Source organism: Colias croceus, chromosome Z, assembly GCF_905220415.1.
Source record: "Colias croceus chromosome Z, ilColCroc2.1".
In the NCBI taxonomy this organism is placed as follows: domain Eukaryota; kingdom Metazoa; phylum Arthropoda; class Insecta; order Lepidoptera; family Pieridae; genus Colias; species Colias croceus.
This window is the reverse complement of record NC_059568.1, coordinates 10445433-10471863: the sequence shown is the minus strand read 5'-3', so window position 1 is coordinate 10471863 and position 26431 is coordinate 10445433. Positions and strand designations below refer to the sequence as shown.

General features: G+C 32.0%; 4 protein-coding genes and 1 long non-coding RNA gene across 10 annotated transcripts in view; 3 read left to right on the top strand and 2 right to left on the bottom strand.

The window, feature by feature from the left end:
- Positions 1-2852, bottom strand: part of LOC123704978 (transmembrane protein 198) — a 31754-nt gene extending 28902 nt beyond the window's left edge. The window contains exon 1 of the mRNA XM_045653506.1: positions 2626-2852. The gene's annotated coding sequence lies outside the window, so the exon portion shown is untranslated. The remainder of the gene's footprint in view (positions 1-2625) is intronic.
- Positions 2853-3320: 468 nt separating this feature from the next.
- On the top strand, positions 3321-14359 carry LOC123704977 (protein DDI1 homolog 2). Of its 4 annotated transcripts, XM_045653502.1 has the most exons (10): positions 3321-3934; positions 4184-4390; positions 5754-5820; positions 7264-7422; positions 7904-8002; positions 8247-8409; positions 9780-9969; positions 11321-11398; positions 11974-12068; positions 12515-14359. In XM_045653502.1, the coding sequence occupies exons 1-10, from the start codon at positions 3673-3675 to the stop codon at positions 12593-12595; spliced, it is 1401 nt and encodes a 466-aa protein (XP_045509458.1). In that variant the 5' UTR covers positions 3321-3672; the 3' UTR covers positions 12596-14359. The 4 variants fall into 4 exon arrangements, with proteins under 4 accessions (XP_045509458.1, XP_045509459.1, XP_045509460.1 ...); XM_045653503.1 differs by lacking the exon at positions 11321-11398; XM_045653504.1 differs by lacking the exon at positions 11974-12068 and having other exon boundaries at positions 3322-3934.
- A 291-nt stretch (positions 14360-14650) lies between these two features.
- LOC123705140 (breast cancer anti-estrogen resistance protein 3 homolog) overlaps positions 14651-26431 on the bottom strand; it is a 24822-nt gene continuing 13041 nt past the window's right edge. For 2 of the 3 annotated variants that reach the window (XM_045653787.1, XM_045653788.1), the window contains exons 2-6: positions 17951-18178; positions 16858-17846; positions 16099-16267; positions 15810-15987; positions 14651-15666 (exon numbers count right to left, since the gene is read on the bottom strand). In XM_045653787.1, the coding sequence (XP_045509743.1) occupies positions 15305-15666; positions 15810-15987; positions 16099-16267; positions 16858-17846; positions 17951-18166 (1914 nt within the window). In that variant the 5' untranslated portion in view covers positions 18167-18178 and the 3' untranslated portion in view covers positions 14651-15304. Of the gene's footprint in view, positions 15667-15809; positions 15988-16098; positions 16268-16857; positions 17847-17950; positions 18211-18938; positions 19940-26431 lie in introns of those variants that run through there. The other variant, XM_045653786.1, reaches the window with a different exon arrangement.
- Positions 19895-21204, top strand: LOC123705144. Its single transcript, XR_006753262.1, has 2 exons — positions 19895-20014; positions 20906-21204. It is a non-coding gene; the product is annotated as an uncharacterized LOC123705144 (long non-coding RNA).
- On the top strand, positions 21561-26044 carry LOC123705524 (alpha-mannosidase 2-like). Its single transcript, XM_045654340.1, has 6 exons — positions 21561-21564; positions 21843-22576; positions 22756-22848; positions 22917-23111; positions 23191-23302; positions 23381-26044. Exons 1-6 carry the CDS (start codon positions 21561-21563, stop codon positions 26038-26040), a joined length of 3798 nt encoding a protein of 1265 aa, XP_045510296.1. The 3' UTR covers positions 26041-26044.

Below are 26431 nucleotides of genomic sequence, written 5' to 3'. Positions count from 1 at the left end.
TTGTGGTAATTTTGAGATTAAAACCCGTTAAAATACAAAAATGGTGTAGCCTAAATATGAATTTACAAGAAGAAACAATCCGAATTAATACAGCTTGTAAAAGTAAATAAATACGTTTTTATCAGTGCTATATTTCGAAATCTTGTTTTGTTATGGACGCCGAAGGCTATATTTTAATGTACATAAATTATTTATAATGCTTGATATTTGTATTATACATATATTCAATAATTATTTTTAACCAGAATTTACAATACTTGTATGTAGGTATACCTATTTATTTTTAAAACGATAAATTAAATTAAATAAAAAAACACAAAATATGCAAAAATAAATTAAAATTAAATATTATTATACGAGCATAGAACCTCTACCTTCTTGTTTTAGGAAGAAAAAGAAAATAGTTTGACCGGCTTAGTGCTTGACAAAGTGGAGACGCCACGTATCGATAAAAATACAATAATTATAATATCTATCTTTTTCTTCCCTAATATTTACGTAATTATGCACATAAATTTAAACAAGATTTTTTAAGGTTTCAATTTTTTTTGATTTTTGTGCTCTTCTAGATTGCGTAAAAATAGATGCGATCTTTAAACAGAATGGACTCCTAATATTGACTATTTGTAGCTATCATTTTGATAGAAAATAAAAACCTAAAATTAAAACTCATGCATATCTATAGAAATTAAAAAATAGTCTCATTTTAACTTGTAGTCAGATACGGTATTTACAAATATATTTATTGAAAGGGCTACAAACTGAAACAATCGATATTTATTTAATGTGAATTGACATCACTTTAAACTTTTTTCCATACTATATAGAGCAGGCTCCAAGGAGATGTTCGTTTGCAAAAATAGCGGACCTAAATCTGCCTTCTGATATATATTGTATAGATCCCAGACATCCTATAGACAGATGTTGCCAACCAGTTTTGTGGTCCCCCTCCCCCACCCCGGTAATTAAATATGGTATACAAAGAAAAAAATAAAAATTTCCAAAACATGTCGTGTGTGGTATCAAATGAAAGAGCTTATTGAGAAGATCACGAATATATAGCATACTATAAAATTTCTTACACCTTCTCTAAGATTTTTTAGAATATTTACGAAAATGCTCCATTTTTGAGTTAACTTTAAACCACTATAGATTGAAAACTCATGAATATATTTTTTAACTGATTATTTTAAATAATTAACAATAGTCCATTGTTTACGATTCAATTCATTCATTTTCATTTGATACCCCACACGGCATGTTTTGGAAATTTTAATTTTTTTCTTTGTATGCCATATTTAATTACCGGGGTGGGGGGAGGGGGACCACAAAACCGGTTGGCAACATCTGTCTATAGGATGTCTGGGATCTATACAATATATATCAGAAGTCAGATTTAGGTCCGCTATTTTTGCAAACGAAACTCCACTGAGAGTCCGGTCTAATATTCAAAATCTGTGGATGTGTCACCCGCTACTATCGATCCCCTCAATACCCTCGTAAACACGCTTTATGGGGGAGGAGCCATTTCGAAAATTTTGTATGAAGTTTCCTTACTGTATGTATCTGTATATTGTGATACATACTTTAAAATTATTTTATACTAGTGGTCCGCCCCGGCTTCGCCCGTGGTACATATTTCGCAATAAAAGGTAGCCTATGTCCTTTCTCGGGTATCAAAATATCTCCATACCAAATTTCATGCAAATTGGTTCAGTAGTTTAGGCGTGATTGAGTAACAGACAGACAGACAGACAGAGTTACTTTCGCATTTATAATATTAGTATGGATTTAGAAAGCTGAAAAAAACATTTTATAGGTAAGAAGTAAATAATAAGGAATAACAGTAAGTAATATTTTTGTTTTTAATATATTTAAAAATGAAACAATTTATCTACACTAATATTATAAAGAGGAAAACTTTGTTTGTTTGATTGTAATGAATAGGCTCATAAACTACTGGACCGATTTTAAAAATTCTTTTACCATTTGAAAGCTACATTATCCACGAGTAATATAGGCTAGGTTTTATCCAGGGAGTCCCATGGGAATGGGAACTATGCGGGTTTTTCTTTGAAAACGCGGGCGAAGCCGCAGGCGGAAAGCTAGTTCATTATAAATTTATTTAGGACACGGCAATATGGATCAAAATCCTCTCTTAAAAAATAACTTAACTTACTAGGTACAAGATTATAATATTTTATCTATTAATCAATCTTCATTCTAGATTTAACAGCAGTTTCAATTTTTAGGACCTTCTCATAATATGAATTTATTTGACTAATTTTGCTTCCCCGCTATGACAATTAGAATTGGTGGATTTGGAGTGTAAATAGAGTGTAATTAAATGCAACTGTATTTTTAAACTTTTTAAGTAAGTATATAATATGTAAAGCTTTATTATTAGGTATCCACTAACTATTTCTCTTTGTCTACAAACATCAATGTTAAATTTATTATGAACTCTTGGTACCTACCTAACAGATAAGATATTTTTGGAAAGCGAAAGGGTTTTTTGTTTTTCACATATGCATAGGTATCCATACTAGGACATATCCCAAATCACTGTGTTTATTTACTTTTTTGTCTGGAGTTTCTATCCAAAAAAAAAGTATACGCACTCACCATTATTACTCGTCAGTCCGTAGATTTCACATTGTAAATTAAACAATTTGTGTTTATTCGCAGCCAAAGTTATATCGAAAACAAAACTCGATTTTATAGTCCATTTACAAAAACACAATAAACACGTTTGAGTTCGTAAAATGCGACAAGTTTAATATTTCATCTACAAAAAGAAGCGGACCGACTAACAAAGATTTCCTTGAGTTTTCTCGCGAATTCGCAAACCACAGTCGCAAACCAGTGTTGTTCTGACAAATTTAGTTAAAAGTACTGCCATATTAAAAATCTTAAAATTGCCGTTTTGTAGCTTAAACATTATTGCTCTATTAAATGGCAACATTCGTTAATTCTTTTTTTAATTTTCTATTATATTCTACGAGTACCTACGTAGAGCTTCTTTAATTTGCAGTAGCTGTTATTTAAGTATATGTTACAAATTTTAATGCATTACTGGTAAAGTTTAATTAAATTGATAACAATTACTCTTATAAAATATTATCAGCATAAGTCATTTCATAAAAAATGATAATTCCATCTAAAATGTTTATATTTTTATACAATTATATATACGAAGCTTGAGAAAATCAATACCTAGTGCTCTGAATTTGAATAGGGCAATAAATTTTGATTATAAATGGAGTACCAACATAGAAAAACTATCCATAGATAAAAAATAAAAAATCCAATGAAGCGTAGTGCGTACTGCGCTGTGCGCACAAACTACAAAGCCGATCACCGATCAATTCATTCGATGAGTTGTACCAGTTGAATTTTGAAGTCGATCAGTGATCAGTTTGTTCTTACTGTAGGTGCCATTGACCATTTAAGTTTGGTACATTGTGATCAGCTAAAAGATAATATTACCTATACATATTTAATAAAAATCAGTTTGAAGGAAACTGTACGTGTCTGTGTCTCTTCGGCTGGCCGATGTGTTTATAAGTGGCGTATAATCTACAATGTTTTGGACAGTCATTCCCGAAATATAAATATCACAAACCTGCCACCGTTTAAACAGTTCATCCGAAGTCTCGGCACAAAATCAAAATGAAAATCACAGTGACCACGTTAAACGACGACATCTTCGTCTTGGATGTATCTGAAGATCTGGAATTAGAAAATTTTAAAGCATTCTGCGAAATAGAATCAGGATTCTCAGCTAAAGACATAATTCTTAATTTTAATGGGAAACCTCTTCTTGATGATAAAAAGTCCCTCAAAGACCATGGGGTAAACGACGGAGATGTCATCATTTTGATTCACATGCTGCAATCTGCTCCAAATCTGAATAACAGCGATGCAAATCAAGGTAGGTAATTAAAAAAATTATCGCGATTTCACTATACGTTGTTGGAATTGCATTGTCATGTTCTGTTGTTGTCATATTATATGACATTGCGTGACTAGCTGTTGTCTCCTTTCACGCACTATTAAATTTGTAGGTAGCTCAAAAACTACATTTAAGAAAAAAAAATGACATTTCACATGTCAAAAAAATTAATTATAGATGCATTTTACATAAAAAATATAAAATAAATTGTTGTATTATTGTCTACAGCACTCCCATCTGGTCTAGCCAATCTAGACTTTAGTAATATCCGAGTGCCAACAGGAGCAAGCACATCAATGGCCACACGAGCTACGACTCCAGTAGAAGAAGACCCTCGCATTATCCGCGAAATGTTTCTGGCTAACCCAGATCAATTGGCTTTGCTCAAGCAAAATAATCCTCGCTTAGCTGATGCACTGCTTAGTGGTAATCTAGGTAAGTTCATATTAATTTTTTAATAAAATTATTAAATGTTCTCTATATTATTCTGACTTTATTAGGTTTATGTTGCTGATGTCATATCTATATGCATGTGATTTTGTTTGAATTGATACTGCACATTCCAGGCTGACAATAAGTAGCAGAATTTTTAAAATATCCATAACAGTCCTGCAAATGTGATAGTACTTTACGAGCTAACCAAAAAACATATTCAACAACATTAGAAAGCCCAATAAAGATCCTTACAAAAAATAACCTACATACATACTTTATAGAACTGTCTTTGTTTAATGGAACTAATAATAGCAGCTGTTCACTCTGTGCTGCCCTGTTAGGCCTTTTTTTTAAATTAGTTATTATTGTAATCCATAGCACATAAATCATAATAAACGATGGATCCAGACAACTTTCATATCACGAATGTGAACATTTTGTCTATAATTTATCAAAGCGTAACTAGATATAACGCGAGTTTTTAGTAACTGCTCCGACTACCTTACTGAATAATTATATTTCATTCTTCCCCATTTTATTTAACTACAACATGACAATTGTCACTTCTTCATTGTTATTGAAAATTTATTTATACAATATAAGATATATGCAAGCAGGCTTATCTTGAAGTATTAATAAAAAACATTGGCCACACAAGGTTAAAAACAAAATACAATATGAAGTTACCAAGTCAATGTGACACATAAGTATAATTATTAACTGGATATCAACACTGGAATAAATTTATCTTAGGGCTGATTTTTCATTCCGTGGTTAAAACTTATTCATTGAATAACATATTAAACTACCATTTCAAAAATGTATTAATAAATTGTCCGTATTTGACAATTTACAGGTGACATTTTAAAATGTTTGTGTAAGAGCTAGCGCGCACGAGCTACTTTGTCTCCGCAACTATTTTGTCTCTCCCATCAATTGTATTGTTGCGTCGCTACGTGCGCGCACTTTCATACTAGCCCATGGGTGGGAGAGACAAAATTGTTGTGGAGACAAAGTTGCTCGTGCCTGCTACCTCTAATACTTATAGGACGGATAAATTTTTACCAAGGATTGAAATAGTGGCCCTTATAAGATTAGGGTGACTTGTGTTAAAATATAAATATTGTATTTGTCTTTGTGTTTCCTTGTTATAATTGAACTGTATTATCATCATTTAAAAAAAAAGTAATCAAAATATTTTGATGCAAATAATAACGTAATGGAGCTTCTTATATTGCTTTTTTTGTCTGATTTTTTTATTTATACACATGTAAATTTTCTCTTTGGTACAATAAATTATTTTAAATTGCTTAAATGTAAACACAACAGCGCAATAATCATTTTCAATTGACTGTTTCCATAGATACATTTGCTTCAGTGCTACGCGAACAAATCTCTGCTAGAACTGAACGTCAGCAACAGAGAATAAGGTGACTATATTATATCACTCAATACATGAGAGTTTTTGGTGTTGCTACATGGAAAAATATTTTGCCCTTTTTTAATGTAGTTTATTATTATGTATGGCAACAAGATTTATATTATTATTTAAATCAACACATAACATATAACATATTATGAATAAAAGAAATAATATATTCAATAACATAGGTAAGTAAAAAAAAATATAAATATGATAATAGAGTACTTATTCAATAAATTCCTAAAACAACCAAGGATGTGGAGCCTTATAAAATCATCATTATAATTCCACAGTACATAATGACTACCAGTTTAATCACTACATAGTAGGTATATAACAACGGCACTTTCTTTGTCCCTATATTCCTTTGTATGCTTGAATCTTTAAAGCTACGCAACGGATTTTGATGCGTTTTTTTAAATAGATAGTGATATCCGAAATGTTTTAGTATATCATTTATTAAGTTTTAGACAAAGCGGGCGAAGCTGCAGACGGAAAGCTAGTAACTGATAAAATAATCTGAAATGTTTTAATTTTAAAATCTTCATAATGTGTTAAAATTTCTAATATTCAGAATTATCAAGTAAATAATGTGTCATATAACCAGCTCCTTAACCCAGTTTAGCCCCACATGGTGATGGTTACTAGTTAATGCCATATGTTAAAGAATACAATTATTTTATTAAGGACTAGACAACTCTTAAATAAATAAATAAGTCTAAGTTGGAATAAATAATATAATTAATGGAATGGAATTTTCCAAATTCTCTTTACATAGCCTTGTGCCGATATTTAAGGCTGGTAATAAAAGAAACCTTAAGAATATTTAATTACCGATCATTACGTAATGACAATTTTTTTGAAAGAAATACGAAATTAATAAAGTTCCTTTACTTTAATTTTCCTTATCAGAAACAGTATGGCTTCTATCTCAAACCCAATACGTTGCCCAATACTCTTAATTACGTCAAATTAACTTTTCTTTTCCAAATAATCAACAAGGAAATCAAACTCACGAAGTACAATATCTGCTTTTCGAATTGGACAGTCTTGGGAAACCGCATACTTAAAAGAAATATGTTTTGTTTTTTGCATTAATAGGTTTTGCAAAATGTCTTCCAAATAACACTTATTTTTAAGGCTGACTTAGCTGAGTGGCCGTTGAGCCGGTAAAACAAAGATGAACAAAGTAGTAATGTACCTTCAAATAAACGAAAATACATTTTTTTCTAAAACCATCTCGGAATGAAGTCGGTGCAGTAATGTTAGAGTTTAGCGAGCAAATAAGTGCGGCGGCGGAAATTATGTCGTGATAGGTTACTTCTAAGATAATTAGGTTTAGAGACATTTATTTCAAGGAATTTACAATTCACTTATTCTAACATAAAATTATTTAAAAAAATCTCCAAACTGACATCAGGCCAAGAATAAATGGTTCGTTCATGTCTAGGATGATGAACTCAGACCCATTCGACACTGAAGCACAAAGAATGATCGCTGAGGAGATCAGACAGAAAAACATAGAAGCTAACATGGAAGCTGCTATGGAATATAATCCGGAGACATTCGGCACTGTGGTCATGCTGTATATTAACTGCCATGTTAATGGGTAACTTATTAATGTTTTTTGTAAAATCCATACTAATATTATAAATGCGAAAGTAACTCTGTCTGTCTGTCTGTTACTCAACCACGCCTTAACTACTGAAACAATTTGCATGAAATTTGGTATAGAGATATTTTGATATATTATATTTTGATATATTATATTGATACCCGAGAAAGAGCATAGGCTACTTTTTACCCCGGGAAAAAGGATAGGTTTTATCCCGGCAATCCCACGGGAACGGGAACTATGCGGGTTTTGCTTTGACTGCGCGGGCGAAGCTGCGGGTGGAATGCTAGTACTTAATAGTTAATATGTGAATATCGTGCATCTTATATAATATCGAAGATTTCTAATTTCTTAATGTGTTTTAAACACGATAAATACATTTGCTTTTTTTCAATTGGCATTAATATTGTATTAAAACACGGATTAATTTTTAGAAACTTATGAGATTTGAATACTAAGTATTTGATGTTTTTAGGTTTCCAGTGAAGGCATTTATTGATTCGGGAGCACAAACCACAATAATGTCGGCTGCCTGCGCCGAGAGATGCAATATCATGCGTCTCGTTGACACAAGGTCAGGACTTCATTAAATCTATTTAATGCATACGCTAAGATGCAATTTAAAATGCGAATATTTTTCTTTGTGTATCACAATACGAATTCTGCAGTTTGTTTACCTCACATTGTATGAAAACATAATGATTCATTTGCGTTGCGAGTGCAATGGATGACTTTGAATTTTTGTTGTTAAATCTATATTTGGCCGAGCCCAAAATAGTCGATTGCGTATTTGCATTATCGTAATAAAAACTTTGTAGATGGGCGGGCATTGCCAAAGGCGTCGGCATACAAAGAATCATAGGCCGTATACACATGGTGCAGATGAGAATCGAGAAGGATTTCCTCACTACGTCATTCTCCGTACTTGAGGAACAGCCGATGGACATGCTGCTCGGCCTCGACATGCTCAAAAGACATCAGGTATTTAACTTTCATCGAGTTGTAGTTATTTTTTTGAAAATTTTCCACTTTTAAGTTCTTTTTTTACATATTTCATGTATTTAACTTGTGTTTTTTCATATAAAAAGATTGAAACGATTGCAATGACGAGGTACAAAATATATTTAACAAGTTATCAAGGCGGTTATAATTATAACGCCTTTTTTCGTTTTGATAATCGTGTTATAATAATGACTGAACAAAAACAATACTTATCGAAGTGTTTAAAATAATAAAGTTGAATACAAAGTTTAGCTTATCTTGTGATTAATTATATTGAATTCACTTTTCTGTTTTAAATATTGAAACTTAATGACTTTGTAACATGGTCTAAAAATGAAGTAAAGTTCGAATATTTATTTACCTATACTACATAGTTTTCAGATCGGATAAACGTTTTACGGACTTAAGATTTTCCATTACATATTCTCAAACATAATAATCTTCTTAGAACTCAAAGCACGAACGTTTCCCACGCAATATTATCTGCTTCGGGCTTAGCATAAGACGATTTTCCCTTTGAAAAGTTCACGTTTATTAAGTGCAATATTCAAATACACAATATATAGCGAATCGTATGAATTCAGATTTATGAAGTGCATTTTTAGAAATGCTGTCGTTAAAACGAGATTTTAGCTTGTTATTACGGCCCACACGTTCGAATATATAAATGTTATTGGATTTGCTGTGCATACACGCATATTAAACGTTCATCCTTTTAACATGCGATCAAAGGAAAATATCTTTATCACATATAATATTAATAAAGTATATTTCTAATAAGAAAATTTCCATTTATTTAATGTTGTCAGTAAAGTTATTAGTAACAATTTACTAATCCGTGGTTGAGGTGAAATAAAACATCATACTATAGTCATAAATAATTATTTTTTTCAAAGATTTCATAAAAATGAATTAAGTCGATACAATCTCAGTATCATTATCCTGAGTACATTCTTATTCTCTTAAACTCACATAGAAGTCTATGTTCCTAAAAAAGGAACAAATATGTGCTGAAGAAATTAGTAAACCTTCTAAAGATCTTCGTATTTGGGCTCACACTATTGCCACTAATGTTATAAATGAGAAAGTATATCTGTCTGTCTGTCTCTTCACGCCAAATCTTCTGAACCGATTTTGGATAAAATTTGGTATACATACCTACATAGACAGTTTAAGAACCTAGAAAGGACACAGGATAGATTTTATGCCGGAAATCCCGGGAACGAGAACTGTACGCTGTATCTCCAGGTTATCCTTTGAATACGCGGGCGCAAAGCTAGTTTAAAATAAAAATATATATATTGCGTATAATTTAGCAGAATACCTAAAGGTTCTTCATATCCATCCAGTGCAATATAGATTTAAAGAGGAACGTGCTGCTGATCGGCACAACCGGCACAGAGACGCCATTCTTGCCCGAGTCCGAGTTGCCGGATTGCGCTCGACTCTCCGGAGTCTCCGAAGACGAGATCGTCAACCAATCCGTACGGGACCATGAGGATAGACTCATGAGAGAAGCCCTTGAAAAATCAAGACAAGGTGGGAGGAAAAAGAAATAAACACGAGATATACACACTAATCTATATATTACATCTATTGTTTCACCAAATCTACATTGCATGATACAAGTAATAAAAATCGTAAAATGGTCGGGCTATTTCATTGCGACTTCGGGTGGTGGTTTGGCAAAACGTTTTTAATGCTCTTTGCATTTCTTCACTAGCTGTATACTGCTAACTTTGTCGAAATGTATAACCAGTGTCTTTGAAACCAATAATTGATGGTATTTTATAAATAATAAACAATAGTACGAAACAGTACTACGCACTGAAATAAATACTACGTCTGGTTATACTTGGCAACCTTTCATTCATTGGCTGCTAACTAAACATGCTTTCCTATTATTCTAATGCGAATGTTCTTAAATAACTAAATAACAAACGGTTATTGGCTGCACGTGTTCCGAATGGTGTTTTCTCAACTAAAATATTGACCAGGATAAATAGCAGTGTAGTGTTCAAATATAAAACGGGTATGTTAGTTCACTAGTGTTTGTAGTTTTGTTATTATTTGTGTGAAATTGCTTTTTAGATTTAAAATTGTCGCGTATGTGGATAAATAAGTATTAAGATAGTTAGAATGCATTCGTATAAATCTCGATTTTTCATGATGCACAAACGCACAAACATCGTGATTCGTGACATACGATCAATTTAAATGATTGATAAGACCTCTCCATGACCATAATATTGTTAGATCAAATCAAAATCAATGTCTTGTATTTTATTCGCGTTTCATTGTTTCGTATCGTAGTTTAATGCATACGTATTTGAATATTCGTTTATCATGTTTTTCGTGAATATTTACGTCAATTCTAATGTGTTCTAATAATGGATACCGGCAAAAAATATAAAATTATACCATTAAGAATTCACGATAAATTTCTTATACATCAAAGTTATCCAATAATCTTCCTATAATCTCCATTAAGCAAATGAACATGCCTTTTACTATTCGAGCTCTATACGTCTGATTAATCCGCTGTTATTACGCTAACGAATCTAATCCTTTCGTGTAAAAGCTCGAGTATCGATTTTCATCATTGAATAGATAACGACCTAGTAACGTTTTCTTCGTTTCTTGTGTAACTCTTTGACACGATTAGTTCGTTAGTCAGTTTTCTTCCAAAACTTGACTGCTTTCCTTCGCTTCTTCTCATCACCGTCTAACGTACTCTCACCATCTGCACCAATGTACTTTCATCTTTGTGTATTTCGCCTCTCATTTCCATTTCATCTTCGATCCTTGCTTTGTTCGTAGTAACTGTAACGTCTGGGTCTGTAGTGTATGAACACGTGAACGGATCATTAATTTTATGTGTCTTATACAGAGGCTGGAAATCAAAGTACACGGTCCACGCACAGTGGTCAGTCGACGTCTGGTACTGGACAAAGTAGCCAAAGAGCTGGTAAATATGACCCTCGTCTTCGATCTCACCAAATGTTCATTTACCCTCATATTATCGCATTAGTCGCTTGATATAACCCAATTTCTGACTCATGTACTAATCGACCGTTTGCTTGCTTAGTTCATTGGCTAGTCATACATTTTTATTATAGGTATCGACAGTCGACGTATGTAATGTTCCGCAGTATTTTGTATGGTTTGGAATTAAAATATAACAAGACATGTATTTTTTGTATTCTTATTGATGATAAATATGTCGTTATTAGTTTGTTAATAAAATTAAATGTGTAACACTAGGAAAATATATATGTATGTTACTCGAGGACTTCTCATATAACAACGATATATTTTCACGACACCCTTAGTCTGTACGCCATTTTCTTACTTTTTATAATTACATATATCTAAAACAAAATACATAGTTTTATAATATGTATATCTAATCGGAATATATCAATTGATATGTTTCGTGAAGTAACCAAAGCAATGAAGTAAGCATTTTTCAAAATATTTTGGAAAATTTGTCAAAATTCTTTGAATTGTTGAATTTATTTTATCATACACATTTATAACTAGGTCTAGGAGACCCGAGTCTGACAATCCTACCAACGGACATGTTTACTGAGACTGAGGTTGAAGAGATTGTGAATCTCGGCTTTACTAGAGAGCAGGTCAGACTTTTATTATTCTCACGGCCGCTTGCACAGCTTCTGCATGTGTTCTGTTTAGCCTATCTGTCGATTAAAATGACAGATAATGTATGGAGATATACATCAAAAGTGTAAATAGTATAAATAGGCTATCAGGGACACTGTCAGCAAGTGGTGAAACCGGCCATAAGTAACGTCAATCATTGTTATGCTAGAGTGTAGATAAAATATATGGATGATTATGTATGGGACTGGCTTTTATTTTGATATTAATGTTGTAATGGTGATGCATATGCAATACAGTTTTATAAACTAACACCAATACATGACTTTCCGGCCTATTGTGACTTAAATACATATAATATGTATATTTGTAATTGATTCATTTTAGTGTGAAAGAGTAAAGACGTTGTATAATATGAATTAAATACTTATTCTATATAATATATAATGTAAATTTTTTGCAGGCAATCAATGAGCTGCGCCGCTTCAACGGCGACAAGGCCCAGGCGACTTTGGGACTAATTGCAAAGTCGTTAAAATTTTGATCAACTTATGGGTTGGTCTTCTTTTAAAGCGCAATGATTGTGCTTATGAAGGCGTGGGAGTGACTTCACATTAACATATCTCGCCTCTCGGTGTACTGCGACAATACAATGCGACCGAATAGACTTTCTATTTTAGACTCTTGTTAAATGTGTCCCTGTGTGAGACCCCTAATTTTAATGAACTGTGCAAATACAATATGTTTACGTTTTTTTTATTATTATTTATTTATTTTTCTTTATTTAAAAGAAATCTACAATTTTACGACTGTCACATTTACTGCCTATTCAAATGAACTGCGCTTCTTGCTACTCTTTACGGACTTACAAATGAGCAATTGTATTTTTATATTGCTTTTTAATCAAATAAGTTTCTATATTTTGTATACTTGATAAGTGAAAATTATCTTACGGTCTCGAAAAACGAAACGTGATAATAATCGTAAACAGTTTATTACAAAGAGACATTAAAGGATGAATTTTTGGATGAATTTTATTGAAAATTGTAGTGTGGTGTTTGTACAGGTACTTAAAAGTATTTCCTAGTTGATGTTAGGTCTAGGAAGTGCCAAAGGACAGTGTAGGCGTGTATTGTTTGCGTTTTTATCCCGTCTCGTTGTTCAGCACTGAATATCTCCTAAGTGATAAGTTTATAATGTAGATAATTTGATATTACTGCAACATATCTTAATATATTACGTTGTAGCATGTGAGTTATTGTCTACCTAGTACTAAGTCCATAAATCATTTTGTCTATACAATATACATGTTTTAAAGTAATCCTAATCGATATACCATTCGTAAATCAAACTCTATATTTTATGTGTCTAGATTTATAAACTATTTGCATGCAGGGTTAGGATTAGATGTGGGCATTTTCCTCAGAGATGGTTTTATTAAAATTAGGTCAATTTTAATCAAAATATTTTGATCAAATAGTTGGTAAGATTAGTTTTAAGGGAATGGGTATGGAATGGCACCAGCTATTAATGATGGAAAGCATTTAGAGGTTACGTTATATAAGTATTAGATATTTTGTAAAAGGTATAATATATTTATATATTCTTAAACTCTTAGTAGTTGTAAGCTCCATAGAATTGTTATATTTACCTGTGTTAAGTTTAGTGCTACTACTTATCATTTGGCGGCATTTTATTTCGCTTAAGCAATTTTGCTTATTTTATTAGCTCAACAGTTTCAATCATAAAAACGTATGTTATGTATCGGCTCAAATTATGTAAGTTTTATAGAAGTCTATTAATTGTATTCTTTATGATATTATGCATCGAATTATTTTCTTGGTTGTATTAAAAAGATAATTCTTTTTCTAAGTATATATTTGTATTTTCAATTAGAGTCGTAAAATACCTATTTATATTGTAAAATCTTGTCGTAAATGGATGTAAAATGTCTTAGATATACAATAAAAAAAAATTGCATGATCGAAATTAAGGCAGTAGATTTAAATCAGTCAAATATGTTGACGTTTAAAAATATTATTACTTAGATTATAATATGCATAAGATATACTATGTAACTATTTTATGTGTAAAACTACTTCTAATATATAACTACATTCATATATTATATTGTCTAATTGATAACATAAAACATAATTGGTGTAATGCTTCATTGTTACGATATTAATTAATGCCGAATTACGACTTCTACGGAATTAATAATTTTGAATAATTATTTATTAATAATTATGAATGTTTTAAGATAAGTAGCACTATATTTCTGAAAATAAATAAAACTTGATAAATATCTTTGTGTGTTATTTTAAGCCCAATCCTGTTGTGAATGGCAATAAAACAAAAAGCTATAACTGTGCATAATGTGCGCGCGTAAATAAGATAAAAGTAGCTAACTAAGTGATGCATTTTGGTTCTAAAAATATGTTTGGCAATTCTGTAGCTGTTTGTAAGAAAAATATATTGGCTTACAGCCACAAAGGTCACCATAACAATAACTGGGCATTGACTTTTATGATAGGTATAAAAATATTCAGATTGTTGTGGATTTTTCTCTAAGATTGAGAGGAAATAACACAAGCAATTAATACTGTTATATTTCTGCGTTTATTTAATAAAAAAGGTATAACAAACGGTAAAAATAATTTATCATAATCGCTACTGATGGGTACAATAAAAAAGTAGGAGTATATAATATTTTAATCCTTAGTTTTCCTCTATATATAATTCGTACCTACTGAGTAAATGGAGTGTTTCTTATATAACCACTATATTGACAAATAACAACCTACTCGTTTTTCAAATAAAAAACAGTCAATTGGAAGTCAATTATAATAAATATGAAAGTTACTTATACTGCTATTCTATTCAACGATTTAATTATTATAATATCAATTATGTGTAAAATTTATTTAATTCTGTATAATCGCGTTTATTACTATTGGTTAAATAAATAAGTCACAATATGTTGGCAGTGTAAGAAAAAAATTGGTTAAAATAGAGATTCAGGTCTCCAAAAATTATTGCATTTGATCAAAGAATGAATAATGCTAATTTACTTAATTAAATTAAATCTAAGTATACAATGTAGCTATATAATTGTTCAATAATAACTAAACATAGCTCTTAATAAATCAGAAGCATCTTCCTTGCGTTTTTAAGAGTTTTCATCCAACTTAGATGTAAGATGGCTCTAAGATGCCCATTATTAAATATATTTAGCAATCTTTGATAATAATTAAACAACATCATCAGGATCTGGTGCGTGGCCGACCAGTTTGGTCGCCATAGTAGACAATATATCAGTTAACCGTGCAAATCTCTGATTAGGAGTAGTTAAGGCACCTCTTTCGCCCCATAAGAAATTAATATGGAACTCTGTACGGAACAGCTCTAGTAAAGAGGGATCCAAAGTTGAGCCCAGGGAAGACATTTCCTGGACCACTGTTCGAGCGTTTCTCTTGAACATTTCCACTTGATCAGGATAATGTCTGGCTGCCTCGAGGTGAGCTGCTGTTGCGTTGAAATCGAATTCTAAGTTATTAATGAGACTACCGGGAAAAGTGTCGTCTGCTTGCAAGAGCGCTCCACCGTCTCCATCTGAAAATAAGAACATTTAGCTTATAATGCAGATAGCTATTATTTCTTGACCTATCTGTACTGTAACTGCTAAGACGTCAAATATCGTATTTTTGATACTTTCACGGTAATAAATTTTTAAATTAAAATATATACATCCTTACCGAATATATGGAAGCATAGAATAGGCGGTATCACATATGGTGTGGTCGTGTTGGGAGGAAGAGGATTTGTCCCTTCATTCATGCTCTTAAAGCAAGGTCGTAATTTTGCTTCGAACATAAATGCATTGTCGGTGTAAACTCGTCGAAGAATATTCCAAGCATTTTCAAGACATTCCACCTTAAATAAATACTCCTTTATTAAAAGTGAATATTATAATATCACTCATAAAGTATTTATAAGTTATTTTTTATTTATGAAAATTTACTATATTTTTTTCAGATCAAATACCTGAGGCATGCATAGTCCAAACATAATGGCTGAAAATCCATATAAATTCCCTAAAGCTGTTTTTGTTTCGATTGCTAAAAGTATCCAATCATTGATTATGTCAGCCCTTTGTCGATCCGTCTGACACGTTAAAATGGTAACAGCAATGAGGAGACGAAACGTTTCAATTCTGAAACAAAAAAAGAACATCTAAGTAAGAAAGCATTAATTTCAACACACAGAAACACACAACTATTAATCTACACAATTGTATCAATTTTATTTGTTACTAGCTTCCGCCCGCGACTCCGTCCGCGCGGATGTCGGTCTTCGCGTGGATGGTTTATTTCTCCATTTTGAGACCTCTGACAATAACATCTTATAAATATCTATTGGACCCAATTTCCAAATACGGTTAGGCCTATAATAATACGCAACGTGTGTTCGCGGTTCTACGGAACAACGTCTATGGATAAAACTGAAAAATTAAGATTAATTTTTTTTACGTATTTTTCCAGGATAAAAAGTATCCTATTTTACGCCCAGGATAATAAGGTATAATTATGCCAAGTTTCATCGAAATCGAACCGCTAGTTTTCACGTGATGCCTTCACATACAGACAGACAGACAGACAGACAGACAGACAAAAATTTTTTTAATCACATATTTGGGTTTGGTATCGATCCAGTAACACCCCCTGGTATTTATTTTTTCAATATTTTCAATGTACAGAATTGACCCTTCTACAGATTTATTATATGTATAGATTATTAAATTACCGTTCTATAATATCTAAACGCAAATTTCTTCCTTGTGGCAAGAAGCATAGTTCCAAACCAGATGCGGTTTTGTCTAGTCCATCAATTTGAACTGCTTCGTCTAACAAAAAAAGCAAATCAATTTTCGTTAAATGATTTGCTAAAATACGAGGTCCAGAAGTTCTCAGAAGTAACTTTATCGTGTGTAAGGTTTCCGATTCCAAGGGTTTATTTAGGCTTGGCGGAATTATTTGCGATTGGAAGTTCTCTAGATTGATCCTTGATTCAACCGTGTAATCTAAGTTTTCCATTTGCAACAATTTAGCCTCTGTCAAGTCGTAATCAAATTGTTGTTTTAATGTGGGCGTTATTAAATTGTAATCCGACTCTACTCTTGATTTATTGGGATCACTGTGGGCTGAGCTTTGCGTGGAATCACCAGATCCATTTCCAGAATCTGATCCAGATACGTGGTACAGTCTTTGTAATTCTAAACGCCTCTCGTCGGCTTTTGGGCCATCGTATCTCGCCGGTTTAGCCGGTGGACTCGTGGGAAGATTGGCGTCCCAAGTATTTGAATTGGAACACGATTCACTGGAAAATTTATTTAAATGCTTGTTCGTCTGTATAACTCCATCGGCGCTTGCGCTCTTTCCATGATTTACATGCTGCGTCATATCTATTGGTGTTAGCGAGTGTGAGCGTTGTTTTTTGAAAGGCACTCTAAGTTGCATTCCTGGTTTTGCTGCAAAATGACTGTATAGACTGTATGGATTGCCATAATTGCTTTCTCCGGCTGGTGATATTATAGGATTCGATTCATCTCCAGTGATATACGATGTCAAAGGCATCATTCTGTTAGCTGGGTATTGAATCCTTGCACCGGAAGCGGCGGATATGGGTTTTCCTGACCCAACATAAGAAGTAATTAGATCAGCTACAGTGTCATAGGCTTCGTCTTCAAACTGGTATTGATATCGTTCATAAACTGTTTCTGGATGAACAACAATCTGAAAATACGAATGACAACGTTATATAAATTAGTCTTAAGTTTCAACTTATAATAAATAATAAACATGAAATGAATAATAATAAATTCTTGAATAGATCTTACGCGTTGAATAACAAAATGTAAATGTTGACCATTTGAACGACAACTGAGTACAAAATTATCGGGTTGTGAAGAGGAATCCCTGACTAGGAATTCTCGATCCTGTTGCAATAAATTTTCAGCAGCTGTTCGACTGAGAGCGCCATGGTACCATGCGTGTGAAATAATTTGGTCTGAAGGCAGAGACAGTTCCCACTCTAGCAGACCAGATGTGCTCATGGCACTCGTATCCTGGAGAGAAAATTAATTGCTGAATTATAAATATTCAGAGCGCTTATTCAATTTAACGCAAGTCATAATCTCCGCGATCTATTACGATAGATCGCGGCTTGCGCTATCCTTTTACTATGAACAGCATAGGTCCACAGGAGAGCGCCGAGCAACATGTCCTCTCTCTGGAAAGGCTCGCTGCCGACTGATTTGAATCGGGTCGCGCGCAGTGTTTTATAGTACTTTTAAAAAAATTGTAGAAAAATAATAGAGGTACCTTAGTTGATTTTTTAAATTTTATCTTATAAGTAAGACATTCTTTTATTGCAATATGTATAAATTATATTCAATTAAGTCAAATATCTTGGTGAAAATAATCATTTTGTCGACTATAATTTCTAAAAAAATTCACATTGTTGTGGATTTTAATTTCGTAAGTTAGGAGTCCAAAATAAAAAAATCTTTTAACTAACTATTTTAATAAGGATTTTTGCAGTTAGTTAAAAAAATTGTGTGTTAGATCTGTCAGCAATTTCAGATATTTTTAGCTTCGAAATTGACACTAAAAGTGAAATCAAGTAATCATCGGCTCAGTTATCTTGATGGTATTCACAAATACTGTATTAATTGAAAAAAACTCTTAACTAACTACATAGACAATAAAATTTCCTAACATTATTAGTAATTCATATGTTTGTAAGATAAGTGGTTGATGGACAATCTGGTTTGAAAAATCACATATTTGAGCCAAACAGCGCACGGACCGCGTACACGGCCTTAATATTCGTTAACATTTAATATTCATTAACATTTAATAGTATAATACATAATATCTATAACATAAGTAGTCGATTCGCCAAAAGTTTTAAATTATCTACTGATTTAATTATAATATTATGAAAAAATTCGCAGCGTAACATATTTCATTATTCACACGCAAAAGAAAGTCATAAGGAAAACTGAATAGTCAGTTTCAATTAGCCACATAGGTGAGTAGTATCTAGTCACACCTGATTTATATCACAAAAATACATATAAAAACTAAACATTGCGTAGAAACTGATTGATTAAAATCAGGCTATTGTTAAACTGTTGTGTTGGTTCATCAAAGCTAGCAGTATTTGAATAAAATTTTGGCAGAGCATAGAGTTTTTAAATTCCATTTGCATGCGTGTCATTTTTACAACTACCCTACAAGAAAGCTACTTAAGTTTTGCACTGATAACTTACCATTTTGTAACTTATGTTATGCCTTACTATGTTTAACACTTTCGTTTAAAGCTTGACACACCGGTGGCAAAACTCGCGCAGGGGTGAGAACGGAAATATTAGAAAATCAATAAAAGCGCGTCGCCCCATTTTCGCATGTTGGTACTTGGTACTCGAATAGGGGACTTTTGCTACGAGCTTTTTCGAATTATTGTTTATACTTTGTAATTTATAAATATATAACATTAAATATTTTCAACAGTAACAAACTATTAATGGATTTACTTTGTAAAAAATACTTGCTTTATTTGACTCAACTTAAATTTACCAAGTGACTCAAATAGAGAGAGACTTGTTACGAATTTTTCAAATTATCACTATGAAATATATTGAAACTTTTAAATATACGATATTAAATATTTTCAACAGTCACTAAAAACACGAAAAGATTTAGCTTGGTAAAATAACTGTTTGATTTGACTTACCTTAACCCTCCGATCAAGGTAAGTCACAACAGCTAGTCTTTGCTATTAAAAAAATATTATTGTCTATGCTGAGGTGCAAAAGTGCAACATCGTTCATTATAGAAACAAATGCCCCATAAGTGTCCGCCCCAGTGAATGGTATGGATCTTGAGCATATTTTAAAGTAAGTATTCTAAGATACCCCTCCAATATAACATATTTATTTCCTTAATTGTATTTATTATCCTTACTGTAATGTATTGGATGTATACATAATATCGTTTATTTCATGATTTTTCTGTAACCATGTACTTACTTAAACATTTTCTTTGTTCTCGAAATATGATTTAATCGTAGAAACGGGGTTTCTTCTATTGAAATAAGACATATTTATTGTATTTTCAACTATTTGTACATGGTTACGGTATATTAAATATACTTTATTTGTCTTAATTTCTTAATAGCAAATCAATTTATTGCACTTTATCAATGCGAAGCTGAGAGGCCATTTTGATTTTAATTTTCTCCATACTCCATTTTGTGTTAAAATATATTAATAATATTTTCATCTTATCAACTTTTGAACGCAATGCTGAAATGCGAAAGTAAAATAAATTGCGATGTTTATGATAATATTTTATTTTTGAGTTTTTACAAATAGCGAATAATATATACCTAAGAAAATATAATTGATTTATATTTACGATTAATGAAATAGAAGACATGTGCACTCCAGTGCTCCAGCATTTGCTTGCTAGTGGTCTCCGTAGTTCGTATTATAAGTATGCTCTCTAAACGTGGTTTGCGTATAATAAAATCAACAGGTTAGTTGCTCACCCTTGCATCTCCATAAAATTCATAAAAGGAATTTAACTGAGTGAATCAACATTTTATATTTTGATTTTATTCGGAATCCATCTTAAAGATTTAGACTAGGTATACCTATACCTTGTGAAATGATCGCCCCAATAAGCAATACTAGGGTAATAAAGTAATACACGGACTAATAATAATCTATATATATCATTATAATAAAAGGGTTATTTAATTAACTATTGATTATTACCGATTACAGCTGGCCGTCAACTCCCGAGGAAGAGAACTTCCTTAATGCCATCCTCGAGTCTCTGACTAAGTACGACGAGGATGGAACTCGCTATGTGGACGCCGAGGCTGTTATAGCGGTGGTCCATCGAATTTGGGCTTGACAAGGACTAATTTAAAGACAGCTGCACCAAATGCCCTAAATTTGGCTGCGTCTTTAATCCTGCTTTGAATATGTTTGCAATCTTCTCCTTCTTAGAGCTATTAGATACACGGACACTGTTTGGCTTAGCGACTAAATTGTAATTCTGAATATACTGCAATGTGAAATCGTTTCTTTTATTTACAATCCTCTATTTACACAAAGAAGTTAGGTATTCATTCCTAACCTGTACTCAGTTCCATATCCAGTACCTAATTCCATGAGCATAATTATTTTTGAAGATTACATGAAGTAAATTCTAATTTATGTTGGTTCCTATAATATTGATAAATAATGGCATTCTACAAAAATCTTTGATTCTTTGATTCTTAGCTGTTTAAACAAGGTAATGGTTAGATATTCAACTTTTTACGTATATAATTTAATAAGAGTTTATTGGTAGGTATCTAACATTTTGGTGTAATTATCGATCGCCTAGTAAAATGGCCATAATTTTAACAGTCAAGAAATTTATGTTCTCACCATGAGTTTGGCAAATAAGGAAATACTCGCCTTTGTTGAAATTTTAAAATTAAACATCCTTTCTTCATTTGTATTGTAATAGATACGATCGATTCACATTGACTCCTTACAATAATGGGAGTAAACAGCATTCACGTTGTTGGAATTTTAGTATTCATTTTGATTTATAATGTTTTCTGCTATGAAAAAAGTATGTGCCTGAAATTATAAGTATAGTTATCGTTTCTTGTTGAGGTGAAAAGTATAAAAGCGACAATAACTATGTATTTTAATTAAATTACAGCTTTACGAAAAATTGTGCGAAATCAATCAAAAATGATCCAAAGACCCTTCAGTGATACTAAGTATATGAATACTAATTATTCTCAATCTTCACATTTAAGAGACTTTTTGATGTTTCCTGGATACACTCATGTCAAAGGAAGTGTGCACAAAATGCAAAGACCCAGAGTATCAACTATTTTATCATCGGTAGAAACAGGGAGAAGCAAGGCAACATACTCAAAAATGAAGTTAAGTAAAAATGATCACCAAAATGAACTTAGATTGGCAAGAGATACTTTTTATAATGCATCGGATGTACCGAGCAAAACAAATGTGCTATTTCCTGATTATGGGTCGTCAAATATAGTATCAAACATGAGTAACTCAGGAGAAATTTTACTGGAAGAAATAGGTCAAGTACCATCTTTGAGTAATTTTCCACAATCTAATACAATTGACATGAAATCAGACAAAAATATTTTAATGGATAATAACAATTCAGTTTTACAAAATGTATACGAGGTTCAATATTCACAACAAGGTTCAAAAACATTCGATATGAATGCAAGTCTGGCAGTAACTGAATATGATGTTGATCATGATAAGGTAGATTTTTTTATAGAAGAACCTGGTATTGGAAGTCCTTCAAATCAAACTCATAACATACCGATTTTAACATACAATTGCAAAAACATATTGCAAGGGAAAGTAGATATTGACGCCCAATACAAGTTTTTGGAATTTGATATAAGTGTAAGTTTCAATTTTTATATAAGAGTACAATCGACTGCTAATTTATTTTTAAACTTAAGTTTTTTAGAATGAAGTATACTATGTTAGTTATCTCTTTTCTGTACTATTATATAAAGTTTAAATTTAATCCAAGATCTAAATACCTAGATTTTATAATACAATATTCTGTAATTTTTCAGCCGCCGTGGATATCAAAAAAACATTTTTGGAACAAAATTTATGATAATCGCTACGAATTTCTAATGAGAAATCCAAATTGGCCACCACTTAAGGTAATCAGTTCTAACGAATGTTATTTATTATTATTGAATTAAATTATATAAACACATCTTATTTTTAGGTGATCCTTGTACCTCATACTCATGTAGACACTATTTGGAAAAAACCATTTCATGTGTACCACAAGGAGACTGTACAGAAAATAATAACAAATATGATTAAGAAATTGCAATTTTATCCCAATCTTACATTTACTTGGAACGAAGTGTCTCATTTAAGTGAATGGTGGAAATTCGCATCACAGAAAAGACGTGTTGTTAGTAAGATTTTCTTTGAGATATTGAGGTTATTGTGATCAGGGGCATTTTCAGAGCGATTTCAATTAATTTTTACAGAGTTTGCGTCGTTTGGTCAGGGAAGGAAGACTTGAAATTACAACAGGTGGTTGGGTTGAAACTGATGAAGCTACATCCAGTCTGTTTGGGATACTTCATCAATTTGTTGAAGGTACTGTTGCGTTAATTGAATGTGTATTCGTTTATAGAGTCTTGTCAGATAAGTTATGAACGGTTTTAATGATTTCAGGTCACCAGTGGCTTCATCGTTTTTTAAAGTACAAACCAAATGTAGCTTGGCTCACGAATAGTTTGACACATAGCCCTACATTTCCATATATTTTATCAGCATCTGGAATTTCATATTTGGTTTTTACCAATGTCCATTTTGCATGGGAGCAATTTTTAGCTGAATATCAGCATAGTGACTTTATGTGGTTACAGAATTGGGATCATGACAAGACAGCACATAATTCTATAAATCAAGTTTTGAATAGAATTGGAAAAGATCGATATCCAAAGCACAGCTTGCTCGCTCATTATTTGCAGTTTAATTCAGACGGATTTGAAGCCTGCGGGCCAAGCAAAGACATTTGTAACGATGAGTTTAACTTTGCCAATAAAATTCTCGACATAAATACGTATAACGTTAAAACTAAATCTGAGAGATTGCTGGAACAGTACTCAAAAACAGGAACTATTTCTCCGCATAACATTATTATAGCTCCCATAGGCAATCCGTATCATTACAGCACACAAACAGAATTTGATTACCAATATAATAATTACTTAAGAGTTTCTGACTTTATCAATACAAACCAAAATATTTATAAAGCAACCGTTGAGTTTGGTACGCCACTTAGTTATTTTACTGCAGTTACTGAAAGACATAAATCATACTATCCTACTTTAAAAGGGGATTTTTTAAATTTTGCTGATATACACGATAGTAATGCTGCTTATTGGACCGGTTACTTTACCACAAGACCATTATTAAAAATTTTATTAAGGCGTCTCCATGCTACTCTTCGATCAACAGAAATTTTATTCACATTCACTATAAATTTAAATGCCCTTCGAGGTAACGTATCTGACATGTTTGAAAAATTAGCAAATGTTAGAGAAATTGTTGCACGGCTTCAAGATCGCAACGTTATAAGTGGAACTTTACCAGCTAACATGGTTAGATATGTTCAGAACCAAATTTTAGTAGCAGTTAAGGACTGCTGGTATATTCAAGAATATTCCATTAGCCTTCTCACTAGCAAATCTGATAACAATGAAAAATATGTTTTTAAGTATGTGTATAGAGACGGTGAATTTATATCCCCTTTTAAATCAGTGGCACCTGGTGACTATCTTTATGTATTTAATTCATACAATCACGAGAGAAGTGAGATAATAGAATTAATAACAAGAAATCCTAACATAAGAATTGTCGATCACAATAAGAAAGACATAAATATTCAAATTAATCCATTTTGGAAGTATGACAGTGAAAGGAATGTTATACAAATATCTAGACAGTTTTATAAAATTATTTTTGTTATCAACGTCCCTCCCATGACGATAGAATTATTTAAAGTTAAAGAGACGTATGACGTAACTCTTAGTACTTCTACAGTATATTGTACGATGTGTGCTGAAGAACCATCAACGGATGGTAGTCATAACTTTCAGTTTAGCATTCAGCCTATAGAAACAGGAGATATACAAATTGAAAATCATAAATTTCGATTAATATTCGACGAAATTACGGGATTCCTAAAAACAGTTATCGAAAAAGAAAATTTCCGTGAAAAACAAATTTTAATGAATTACGGTGCATTCAAGAGTTCCGATAGTAATTCAGGTATATTCTTATTTAAAGCAAACACCTCAAATCCTTTATTCAATATTTTTGGTAAACCAAAAAAGAGTACCAATCCTAAAGTTGTGTTAATTGTGTCTGGCAACGTCGCCACTGACTTTGTTTCTGTTTACGGTCGACTTTTGCAACACACCGTGCAAATTAATAACATTGCAAATAGTCCCCTGTCACATGTGATACGTGTTGAGAGTAAAATAGATTATGAAGCGTCCCCAAAACATAGAGAACTAGAATTGTTCTTGTCTATTCAAACGGATATAAGTAACGGTAATCCGCCAGAAATAATATTAGATAATAATGGTTTTCAGTATACACCGCGTAAATTAAATTTAAGCAGACCCGTGGAATCAAATATGTTTGTTTTCACTAGTTCAGCATACATTCAAGATGAGACCTACAGATTAACGTTCATAACGGATCACGCTCAAGGAGTCACGGCTTTACAAGAAGGACAAATACTTGTAATGCTTGACAGGAGAGTATTATTTAATGATGGTCGTGGAATTGATGAGGGCTTGGCAGATAGCAGTCCGACGACTCACGTGCACTATATTTTATTAGAAAACTTTATACAGAATGAATCAAAGGACAATCAATTATCAAAACCAACAATTTCTATGCCAAGTATATTAGCTATTCATTTAGCAAACACTCTGAACTACCCGTTAGATCTTTTTTTCATAGATCGCAATTTATTTGATCTATGTTACTATGCGTTTTTACCGTTAATTCAGAGTACTTTTGCATGCGATGTAATAGTCATTAATTTTAGGACACTATCCAAACGGCTTCTGACTTCTATTCCAAGTACTGCCCTAATAACATTGCATAGACAAAGTTATTCGTGCCAGATTTCTTATTCTGACATATTTCAATGTAATTCCGATGATAGTTTTAATTTAGATCAAGTTTTGCATCACATTAAAGTTGTTTATCAAACTAATTTAGTAGGTACAAGTGATGGTATACCTATTACTAATATTAACCTTATAAATTTTCCAGCTATGGAATTAATAACATTAAAAGTCGAGTTTACTTAGGTAAGCATGCTATTATGCAATTTTGATTTTTCAATTTAAATTGCATTAAAAATAAAAGTTGGAACAAACAATTCTGTTTTTATTATATTATTAAGTTAAAAGTTATTTTCTTGATAAATTTAGTTTCTTGTTATATTTTTATAAGTATTAAATCGCGGTTTGTTGAAGTGGAAATCTTTTAATAAGAATAAAATCTTTCGAAAATAGAATTTTTTACTGTACACCTAGTTAGTTCTTCGAAATTTCGACTACCTTAGAATTAATAAATAAATCTAACATGTGGAATTAGACAAAAAGTAATATTCTTAAATCACGTAAAATATATTTTTGATGTGAAACTTTTTTATCGGCGTTGGAAAAAAATGTAGTGTAACATTTTTTCGTTACGCGT